The sequence below is a fragment of the Saccostrea echinata genome, unplaced genomic scaffold (genome assembly GCF_033153115.1).
Source record: "Saccostrea echinata isolate AGI-Se365-2 ecotype Australia unplaced genomic scaffold, CSIRO_AGI_Sech_v1 ptg000003l, whole genome shotgun sequence".
In the NCBI taxonomy this organism is placed as follows: domain Eukaryota; kingdom Metazoa; phylum Mollusca; class Bivalvia; order Ostreida; family Ostreidae; genus Saccostrea; species Saccostrea echinata.
In genome coordinates this window covers 12,893,212-12,905,384 of record NW_026889752.1, presented here as the reverse complement: position 1 = coordinate 12,905,384, position 12,173 = coordinate 12,893,212, and the positions used below count along the sequence as shown (strand labels likewise).

The 12,173-nt window shown below is 32.2% G+C and overlaps 1 protein-coding gene across 1 annotated transcript; it reads left to right on the top strand.

The window, feature by feature from the left end:
* Nucleotides 1-2,994: 2,994 nt before the first annotated feature.
* On the top strand, nt 2,995-12,009 carry LOC133178893 (melanocortin receptor 5-like). The gene is made up of 5 exons (XM_061313553.1): nt 2,995-3,358; nt 9,884-10,105; nt 10,517-10,668; nt 10,904-11,106; nt 11,600-12,009. Exons 1-5 carry the CDS (start codon nt 3,034-3,036, stop codon nt 11,844-11,846), a joined length of 1,149 nt encoding a protein of 382 aa, XP_061169537.1. The 5' UTR covers nt 2,995-3,033; the 3' UTR covers nt 11,847-12,009.
* Nucleotides 12,010-12,173: the final 164 nt, after the last annotated feature.

Below are 12,173 nucleotides of genomic sequence, written 5' to 3'. Positions count from 1 at the left end.
GAAATCGCTGGAACGCGAAGGATATTTTTGATTTGATATGTGATATTTGGTGATTGTACTAAATTTTAGATTTGGTGAGTTTAATTAAAAATGATTAAATTTTAAACTTTTATGCGTTTGCTACGGAAAAAATCTTTTCCTAAGAATACGCTGAAATCATTTCTTTGTCAAAACGAGATTGATTTATTGGTTAAAATGTCATTTCTTTTGACTATATAATGAAATAGGTGAATTTAATCAATCTCAAAAACCTACAAACAACACAAATCTGTAAACATTGCGTAAAACACAGACCCTTTGGAATTCCAGAGGTGGGATCATATTCCTAGGAGGTGTAAGCATCCCCTGTCGACTGGTCACACCTGCCATGGGCCATATGTATTGATCAGGTAGACGGAAAAATATGTAGTCATATTTAGTATAAAAACAAAGGCCTAACAATGGGTTTGAAATATGTCAGTCAAAATTGACTCGATGACGGGTTGTTATAGGTTATTATAACGAACAAAGAATTCACAAAATGCTGCCATTAAAGGAGGAGGTTAAAATTCCTGTAACATCAACTTATTTGTCAGTAGCCTGCCTCTGTTAAAAAATTAATCGTTCTAGGAGCCTTGTATAGCGAATACAAGAAATCAAGACGACAAATATCCCTGGGAGTAGCTTCGAATTAAGCTTGGCCAATACACATTCTGCTTTCTTTTCCCTGCTTATAGAAAAGTACATTAACCTCCAGCGATTATCTTGGATTATGGGAAAGAGAATCTGATGCTTGCACTGTAAGATAACATAAACAATCACACAAGCAATTTCATTTATATTATCAAAGATTACAAAAAAATGTGTAAAACGCATGTAGGCATATTTAGCTATATTTTTGACGGAAAAGTTCCAAATTGGAACATAGTTATTAATGTACATTATAAATGAGGTTCACTCTGAATGAAATGTGAACATAACGAATGGTTATATCGCGCTAAGTCCATGAAAACAATACAAACTGTGAGCAAAGAATATATATATATATATATATATATATATATATATATATATATAAACAGGCCTCTGAAACGCCAGAGATAGGATCAGGTGCCATTGAGTAGTAAACACACCATGTCCATTGGTCACACCCACCGTGTGTCTCTTGTCATGATCGGGTAAACGGAGAAATCCTAGACAATTTAGTATGAAAGTAATGGCCTAACGACTTGTATTTAAGACGCTGAAAGTAATGGCCTAACGACTTGTATTTAAGACGCCAGTCAATTTTCGACCTATCGACAGAATGTTTTTGCAAAGTGATGATTTACGAAATGTTGACTAAAACAAGATTGTTGATGCCCTTGTATTTTCAACTGATCTGTCAGTTGCTGTATCGTTTTAGAAATTATTCGTACATAGAACATGCCCTTGCGCATCGAATCAACTAGGAGACATAAACCCCATATACAAATGGTAAAGGTATATTGGTATATAAATAAGGGAAGTTGCATGACGAAAGGAAAGTTGAAGTCATAACTTTTATCATAGATTTTACGCGTTAGTTTGTCATCAGTATCTTTCTCTAGCTAGTAAAACACCCAAATATGAAACAGATGTGTCAGACTTAGTGATGTCTATTTATTTATTTAATTTATGGACGAAGATGTGTGAGAAACATGTACACTATCTGTAACACTTTGTTGGGGGTTTTTAAATTTCTGAAAGAAAATTGTAAAGTGTGGGCGAGTCAAAACCCCCCCCCCCCCCAAAAAAAAGCAAAATTTTAATTTTAAATTAAAGATGTAATAACAAAGTCATTTTTTTCTGCGTTCATAAAACTATTCCAAAGCTTTTTAGGGAGAGTTGTGCTTTATTTTGTTGCCCACTTTTACAATGATTTACAAACAGTTACAAAGAGAGATCATTGTGCCAAGTGCTAAGTTCAATTCATCACTTCTGACTTCCAAATAACTGTACACAAAATTGAACAAAGTTACTCTTTTGATGTTCATGTGACAGATTTATTCTACAAATGAATATACTGTATTTTTTAAAGATGTAATCTAGAAAATGTTTCAGATTTTGTGTGAAAATCCTTGGAATGAAAAAACCTAATTCATGTACAGTAGTATAGTAGTAAATTTAAATTAAGATAACAATTGTTTGTTTTTCGATATAACATTAACTGTTTGAGTAAAAGAGTAGGCTTTCATTCATCTTACTATAGCTCAAAAGCACATATATTCACACCTGCAACATTTGTTTTCAAGAAATATCCCATTTCGTAGGTTGATGAAAATATCTGCTTTGTTTCTCTTATTTGTGAAGAACGATTTAAAGAAATTATACAACACAAAGGATCTAAATAATTTCCTGGAAAATCTCGGTAGGAAAAAAGTCTACTGATAAAATCGTCAAGTTCTCCTATTTATCGTATTTAATTATGTAATACAGATATGTGTTGTAAACGATGCTGCATCCTGATATTTAACATTTACACGTGTTCTAACCTGATCAATCAAGAAAATTTAGGAAATTGTGAAGATCTTACGAGACTATTACAGGAAAAATATAAATAAGAATGAAATGAAAAAAAACCCTGATTTCTAGAACATCTGAAAATCGTTTTATAAAAGTTCTAGGACATCTTCTTTCTATGTTTTAAAACATTCTAAGTTTAAAACTTGGCATCATTTTTTGTATGAAGAAATTACTTCCATTGGTTACAAATTCCTGAAAACTATTTTTAAGATATTATTTTTTTTGTTTCCTCAATCGAACATTTAAATACAACAGGGCTGTAAATCAACATTTTAAGGTATCTCCGGGTATTTGGTTACAGATAAGCTATTATCGAGTAAAATCCAATACAAACTTTCTACTGCAGAGAGATGATCACATTAGCGAGACAGAGAAAAGTGACTCCGTAAGTAAGATGGTACTTTTTAAGTAAAAAAAAAACCCAACAGATATTTAAAATGCCACACAGAATTCATGGATGCACTACCGGAAATTAAAAATGACATAAATTACTCAATAGAATGCGATAAAATGGTGCTCACGTCTGCTGTGAACGACGTTTTCAATAACACAGTGGGAGATCTAAATGACACTAGGATGGAAAGGGTTAACGAGTCTTCTGATCCAGGAACTGTGTTTTATGTGTATTATTATGGCATGTTTTTGATTATTGCCTGTGTAAATATTCCAGGAAATATCCTGGTTATCAGAACTGTTTTAAAGACGCCAAATCTCCGTCAGCCATGTAACTTTTACATTGTGAGTTTGGCGGTTACAGACTTACTCATTGGATTTGTTTATCCTGTGTACAATGTCTCCCATCTGGAACACGTGCCAGAAATTAGTCGTCCATTAGGTAAGCAATTTGAAAATTTTTCCTAATTTTGTTGATTTTGATGTAGAAAGACGGAACTTGATATATACTAATAATGGTTTAGTGCATGTTATAAAAAAAAAATAAAACAATTTGAAAAGAAAGTCTTTAAAGTGCATGGACCATATTTACATTTCAATGAATGAAAAATGGTAAAGCTAGGCGATAATACATGTACCTTTGAATTTGAAGCTTATTTCTAACTAATTTGGAATTAAAATGTATAAGCAAACATTATCACACAGATATTTAATTTTAAATTTAAAAAGTACATATTTAAAATAACAAAAATACTGAGCAAAGGAGACAACAAACCTACTGAAGAAATTGACCTTGGTTAGGGTAATTATTGCCGAATGATTCATATATTTCCTTTTTTAAAATCAAATACTAATGAACTTCCTTGTAAACAATTTATGCAACATTTTAAAATTTGTAGTATAGTTCGATTTTATAGTGAAAGTTTTTAAAAGTTTTGTTAAAGAAGTAGCATTGGCAGATTTGTTGCACGTGAAGTGAGAAATAAGGGTTGTTCAAACAAACCCTTAATCCGCTATCCTATAAATTACCCCATATTGAATGTGATAAATCGTTATTATGTTTATGGCTGAAACATATGGATGGCACCCCTATCCTTAATCAAAAACGAATAAAATTTTTACACAAAGACATTGAAATCAAGCAGCATCATTTCAATTCATATGTATCTATAACAATATATATCAAAAAACACGATGTCATATTTTCAGCAAAATTTAAATATGATGAACAATGCCGATTCGAAATTCTCTGTTGTAAAATAAGGAGTGGACAAAGATCGTCTACGCGGAAACAAAGCTCACTTCCTGGAATTTTAGATTCTGTTATCAATAATTCTGTTTATAAACAGATTTCTAAGATCAATATGTTTGGTAGTAGAGTAAAAACAATCTTGCACATTTTAGTGCGTATAAATGTTCTTAACTTCCTAATTTCTCCGGAAATTGTTACCCAATGTCTACAGTTAAAAAATCCGCTATTGTTTCCTTGTATTTTTTATGAAGCATGTGTAATTTTCAATCTTGTATATGCACCAGATGTGGATTATACAGATGTTTGTTACCCCTGTACAATCGAAAATCAAAGCCCTCTTTAAACATGTTAAACCTGGATAATACATAATAGTATCAGAGTGGGATACATGGAATGAGATACATTTAAACATGCATCTACTAGGTTGGTCATATTTAAACAGCAATTTTACCACAATCCAGCAAAGGACAATTGTCTGTGACAATTTAACTACATGTAATTGTACCTGCGCGAATGAAAGAAATATTGACGAGATAGGAAAATATTTTGGCAAGTTTTAGCTCACCCAAGCTAAAGGCTTTTCTGAACTTTTCTGTTGAAAGATCATTTTCTGCCGAAGTTGTCGTTGTCATAAACCTTTCATCTTCTTCTGCAGAACCACAGAGCAAATTTCAACCGAACTTAGCACATGAGTTTATTTTGCTATGGGTATTCAAGTTTATTTATTTAAAGGCTCATGGCCTTTTCCAAGGAGAGATAATCAGGAAAGGCTGACTTATTATGTCCTTCAGAAGGCTAATTTATGGAGTTGGTAAGGAAACAAGTAAATGATTAAGCTGTGACATGAGAAGCAAGTTTATTAACTAAAGGTAATTCTCCCAACAGGACTTAACTTTTTTATTTTACTTTGTTCAGCAATTGATTTAATTTTACTTTTTTTTTGGTCGCCCGCGTGGCGCAGTGGTTAGAGCGTCTGCTCTAGAGTCGTCGCGGGTTCGAATCCACTGCAGGACATGGAGATCGGTCCTTCGGATGAGACCATATAAACCGAGGTCCTGTGTCGCAGTAGGTGTTGGCACGAAAAAGATTCCTCACTGCTCAGTGGCCCTGAGTGCCGAGTATAGGTATAAATATGCACCCCTCTACCGGCACGTGGTGGCGTCTCCATATGAGTGAAAAATTCTCAAAAGGACGTTAAACAAGAAACAAACAAACAAAACTTTTTTGTCAACATTCTACTGAGCTTTGCGAGATCTGCATCGTAATGAATATCAGAAAATTAAACTTCGTTGTCCAAATAAATTTCGTTTCCGGGCATATTCTATCCTACTGATAAATTTTACTTCCTATCCCTACAGCTTTGTTATGCTGATACTTAGGCCTGATGCGATTTTTCTGAACTAGCTTTAAATAGCATTTTGTTGTCAGCATACTGAGACATTTCCTATTTCCTGGATTTCTTTATGGTCGAGAACCTTTATTGATATCTCTCCACATACATGTTAGAGAAAAATATATGGTTAAATTTGGCTACCTTGTTGACTTCCGTATCCATATTTGAAAAGGTTGGATAATTGAAAAAAAAATTCTTTAAGTAATTTTCATGACAATTAGTCGAAGGTCTTTTCTGGTCTATCATGTCCAAGAGTCCTGAGAAATCATTAAATTCAGTAAAACCCATTAAACATGTATTGAACAAAATGGACAGGCATATCCGCCTAAGACAATAGCATCTCCAAACTCCGCAACAGCTGAACAAAACTACATTTAAATTGGGATAGCATTACTATACAGTTTATAATACACTCATTTGCGTCCATTTGGATGATGTTTTAGGCAATCATTGGTGTCTGCGGGGGGCATACCAAATATTGATCTTTAATGACCTTGAACTGTCTATGATTGTAAATTTCTTGAGTAATTATGACATTAAGATTGTAGACCTATTTGCCAACCACATTTCTTTACGATGAATACGATAATTCTACTAAATAACCTTTATGTTCATCGTGTCACCAAAATTTTTCTATGCGTTTCTTTTTTTTTTTTTTTTTTTGAACAGTTTATAATAAGAGGTCAAGTTATTACGAGAATGTCTCTAAATATACAAGTATCTTCAGGTAGTATAGGTTCAATTTTGTTTAAACTCCCGAGGGAGGGTGGGGCCAAAGAGTGGTTTGAAGATTTACACAAGTGTATTAAAACACCCTTTAAAACATTCTCGATAAAAGGCCATGATCAATCATATGAATATGTTAGAATTCTTAGACAGTTTAGATTAAAATTTGTTCAATCATAACCCATGGGGAGGGGGAAGGGTAGGGCACTACAAAAGGAGAATAGTGTTTTACTTCTGGATATACAGGAAATGAAAAATATCTTTTCAAGACATAGCAAGACAACCCTGCTTTAGTTTGAAATGACCTTGTTTGCAGATTCAACCTGTACTTAGTTCAGGCCGATTTTTTTTGTTTTTATTTGTTTGCATGTTTAACGTCCCTTCGAGAAAATTTCCCTCCTATTGAGACGCCATCACTTTCCGGTGGATAGGCAAATTTAGACCTGTTCTCCGCACTGACGACCTTTGAACAGTGAGGGATCTTTTTCGTGCCAGAACCTACTGCGTAGTTAGCTTGAATGCTGACACAAGTTGTTAGTTTATTATATTCATACCAATTGGTCAACAGATTACTCCCTTTCCCGATCAAGAAAAAAAAAAAGGATTACGGCGGGTGTGACCGATCGACAAGGTACTTACTCCTTCATGACACCTGATCCAGCTTCTCTTCTGATACTTCCAGGGGTCAAGTTTGCTCTGCTCTCAATTTTTATGTTTCATTAGGATTTTGAGCTTAAATATTGTTCTTTATCTGCACATTTTAAAGTTTCCTTCAAAATAAGCTATGAAAAATATGTTTAAATAGTTTGTTAATGATTGTGAAGTTTTTTTTTAGTTCCATTCAAGTGAAGATAGGTTTCTAAATACCTGTATAAAATCAAGAGACCAATGGGCTACACTATTCACCAGAGTCACCCTGTCTAGATTGACTTTTAATTTATATTCTAGAAGGTTTTGAATTAATTCTGATTTATAAGAATACAAATCTAAGTCGGTTAATAAAGGAGTAGAGAAAATGCCCATTGAAATTCCAACAGACCTGGTCTCCTAAGAGTACATAGGTATTACAAATGAAGAAGTACAGCAGTTTAAAATATTTACTTAAGAGTATATTTGAGTTTAGCAAAGTACATGTAATTTTAGAATTGTGTTGATAAACAATCACAAAATATGAAAAATTTCAGAGGTAATTTTTTTATTGAAAAAAAAATCAACAGTTTTTTTTATGATGTCAAAGAGTTTTCAATCTATCGCGAAGAATTGTTGTATACGGTGTCGAAAAGTCATGTTTTTATTCGAATGGTTTAAAAAAGAAATGAATAATTCTGAAGTTCTTTGGGGGTTTCTTTTAGTATCCCTATTTGTTTTTCACCTCTTTTTGTATATGTTGATGTACAGTACTGCTTAAGTTTTTTTTTTTTTTTTTTTTTTTTTACAATACTGTTAATATTTTCGCAAGAAGTGAAGAAAAAGGTTTGGTAGAACATTAACTAGATCACCTTATGTATATGTGTATCTCTGTCAGGATTTTAAAGTTTCGAATCTAAAATATGTATATATGTTGTAATCAAAATTCAATACAATTGTTGTGAGAAATATTGAAAGTATCTAAAACTGGTGTATGATTTTGAAGAATATCTTCTATTGAAAGGGAGTTATGAGTATAATGATGTTATATGCATTGTCGGCTGGCACCAGCACATTATGATCTTATAATCTATCTTAAGAGAGAAGGAAAGATGCAAAATATTTTGCCTTGTGTCATGGATAAAAGTTTGGTAGCAAACCGCCGTTTAAGTAGACAGTACAATTTTACACCAAACCTTTTACAAAATACATTAAAAACTAATATTTTTTTTTCTTGCAGGGAATCTATTTGGATTGATTAAAATGTATCTAATCAGACAAAGATATATTATTTCTCAAAGAAATGATCAGTTGTTGGTTTTTGTTTAGAAGAAGAATAAATTTCATTTTAAGACTCGTGACAAATTTTTCTCAAAAATTACATTACGCATCTTTATTTATGGTGCATCTTTATTTATTTGATTGAAAGAAAAAGTTTAATTTTAAAATCTACGGGTACGTTTGATATTTATTAAACGTGCTTTTAGTGTGGTTGAAAACTCTCAAGCTTCTAATTTTAGATTTTATTTTGCTTTGAAGGGACAGATTTTGAAGTAGGGGATTATCATATAGATATTTACTGTATAGGTACACACATATTTGTCTCATTAAATGTTATCTGTACTTCGTATCCAAAGAATTTTTTTCCCAAGAGCAACTTTGAAAACAAAGCTCAAAAATCTTTAAAGCGATAAAACACTTAAATATGTTATCTTAATTGTTATGTACCTGACAGATATTTACAGTTCTGTGCTTAATGACTGCGATATTCCCTTCCATGCACTGAGACGGAAATTAAGATTTACCTTTCGGAGAAATTATAAAATTGCCTCATATAATTAAATTGTCATGCAAGTAATTGTCAGCTAAATTGGTTTTTGAAATGTAACTTTGTTATTTGAAGGTTGTTAGATTGTAATACTAACATTGATATTAAGAAGAATGCAAATATCGAATTTTTTGCAGCCAATTATGTGCTTCAAATGATAGTTTTGCACTTTCGTAAGGTAGTTTACATTATCTCAAAGTCTCACGCAGAAGACCGACTTAATTGAGAGCTGCACCATGCTTCCTTAATGAGCGATAAATCTGATTAAAAGCACCTTTGTATAAAACTGGGAACCAAAGTGACAGGTACGCTACGGGAATTTGAAATCTACATCCTCGGGGAACAATGGAAATAATCAAAGAAAAAGAGTTAATGCTTATCGACTGCACTTCTCCCAATGCACCTCTATATTACGAATAAGATCCATATTTTTCTGTAAAAGAATATATTTTCCAATTAATTTTAAATGACTTTTAAAATTCTCTTTCCGATGAATTAAACGAAGTACCCAAATATTAATCGCCTATAGTGATTTACATTAGCTTGACACATGTGATCATCTGACCCAATATACTATCTATTACACATAATTATTATCAGTATCATAAATCTCGTTCCTCTGTGGGTTTTCGTCTTTGAAAACTACATCAATTAATATAGATTTTGCACTATATTTGTTCGCCATGATACTAAGAGCGCATTTTTCATTTGTTTTTATGGTTATATAATTGCATGGAAATAAATGTATGGTAATATCAAAGATATCAACTATAGGGTTGTTGGGAAAGTACAATAAGATTCAAAAATCCGAGACAAGATACACGAAACATATTGAAGGCACATAATGCAATCCATTCTCCTGACGCTTGTGCTGGATAATACATTATTTTGGTAGAATATTCCCCCAAGAAACATTATAAAACTTTTTAATGAAATTTTGGCGTATTTTTTTCTCAAAGAATTTTGTTTAATGATTTTTAGATAGACCACCACATCTTTTCATCTAATCTACTGATTTTTCAGAAAGCCTGAATTTCTTGTAAATGACCCAGACTTGTGTCTTAAGTTGTTCATATAAGAATAATTTGCTATTGTATGGATTAATGTTTATTTAAACAATTTAAAGACATTTATCTTATAGGTCAGTGGAATGTTTGTCGCTTCTTGGTGACTGAAGTGCTTGCACTGGAGATATGCTCATCCTATCATTTAGTCGCCATCACAGTCACTCGTTATATCGCCATTGTGTATCCATTACGTTATCATCTCTACGTCACGACGAAATCCACCAGATTTGTCATTGCCACAATATGGGTCTTATCACAGGGTGTATGCATAGTAATGTATACTATCTACAACCCAGGTAGGTTCCTGATCATATCCTCAAATATATAAAGTTTTCTAAAGTTTACTTTTAATATGCCATGTATTATTATACGGTCATGCGAGAAGTTATGATAGCGTTCATGTAAGATTTCAAAATACTATAAGATCACTTATTTTTGTGGGTTCCGAATTTTGTGGTTTGAAGGGAAAAAAATAAATTCGTAGGAATTTTTGATATTTCATTTCTCGGATGAAGAAGTGTTGAGTTGTTATATGTTTGAAATTTTACATTTCGTGGAGGACATAGATTTTTGAGTTCGTGAGGAAAACTAAGCACACTTCAATTTTTCTGTGAAATAAAACCTCTTTGTCTCTCAGTAACTTTGCTCTTAAGAATTCCTTTTACATTTTGAGATAGTCTAATAAGATATTGGTCTTTTTTGAGCAGAGGAATATATAAATAAGCCTGGAAGTGTGTGTCGATATGAACTGATTTTCTCCATTGCCCACGTCTGTGTCCTATTCATCATTCAGTTATTTCTACCACTGCTCATAATGCTGGGACTGTACGTACGAATCGCCAAAATTGCCAGGACACAGGTAGAGCAAGAATTAATCTTAAAATTTATAATCATTTCAAATTCAGAGCAGAATGCTGAATGTTGTAAATTGACATTTATAATCTATTAAATTAGGTGGGATTTAGTAATTTATATTAAGCCGTTTTGGTCAATGTCTTTTACTACAAATAGTGCGAGAAAGGGAGTTCAACAGCGATGGATATTTACTTTTGATTGTAAAAATAAGGCTTGTTTTGCTTTTCTTTTTGTCTAAGGCAAAAGTTATAGCCCTTCAGGAGAGAGTTTCATGGAATAACAGTCCAAAATCCAGCAGCAATGTTATTCGTCATGAACTGAAATCAACATTTATGGTCTCCATTTTATTGGGATGTTTCACCATTGGATGGATGCCCATGATGATATATTTCTTCTACGAAATAACTTGCGTGCAAAATTGCAATGTTACCCCATTCATAAGGTAATGGTACACAATCAATCTTCTGCTTTGGAATATGATATTATATGAAATATAATCTTTATCTGTTGATAGGCATCCATAAATCTTAAAATGTGACGATAATATGAATTTATGTTTTCTTTAAAGAGGTTTAATTGTTATGTACGTATATGTATGTACCGAACTTAAAAAAGTTTAACTTTACTCATACTGACTAGCTAATTGGCTTAGGCATAAGCTTCATAAGATAGGTATGTTTAATAAGTTTCCCTTATAAAGTTATACTTGGGTGTGATTCACTAATTTTTGATTAATTAGTTATTTTAGCAGTTATGACTTAAAACGTCAGTTGTTACACAAAATAAACAATTTATTGCACAGATGAAAATGATTACTATTTCAACTTTCTTAATTCCCATACATATTTTAAAAAGTAATTTTATAAAAATGCCGGTAATTTAGTAAAGTCATATTTAATGAAAATACATTTTCACGCTCTTATTTTGTATTGTAGAGCCAGCTGTCGAATACTGCTGTTCACGAACTCAGCGGTAAATGTTTTTATTTACGCTGGTCGTCTAGCAGCATTCAGAAAAAGCATCAGGAATGATTTCACAAAACTGTACAAAATATTGTGTTCCTGCGCAATAGAAAGATTTGGTATGAAACATTCCAACAGCGTTTCCTCCAACAAATCCATAGCCACACATACAGATATAAGTCAGGTGCAGAGTAACTTAGATTACAGTACCAATTTATAGCCAATTTTCATCATATGGACTAATAAAAAGCATCAGTAAACCGAGAAGGGACACCAGTACAGAAGGCATATAGAAATTATAAAAAACCCTTTGGTTTAGTAAATAGGTGTCCTTATATTGCGTTTGTCAATTATTTGGTTGCTAATCATTTGAAATGTCCAAAGAGTTCATACTTATATATATATATATATATATATATATATATATATATATATATATATATATATATATATATATATATATATATATATATATATATCGGTCACAATTGGTTTTAAAGTAATATAATTGTTTGAGAGTGATATTGTAAAATAGAATTCTTGTGTT

Excerpts from the sequence above, each read along its gene's own strand:
- LOC133178893 (XM_061313553.1), top strand. The coding sequence starts at position 3,034 with ATGGTGCTCACGTCTGCTGTGAACGACGTTTTCAATAACACAGTGGGA. Across the intron at positions 3,359-9,883 it reads AGAAATTAGTCGTCCATTAG|GTCAGTGGAATGTTTGTCGC; the intron begins GTAAGCAATTTG and ends TTTATCTTATAG. Across the intron at positions 11,107-11,599 it reads AATGTTACCCCATTCATAAG|AGCCAGCTGTCGAATACTGC; the intron begins GTAATGGTACAC and ends TTTGTATTGTAG.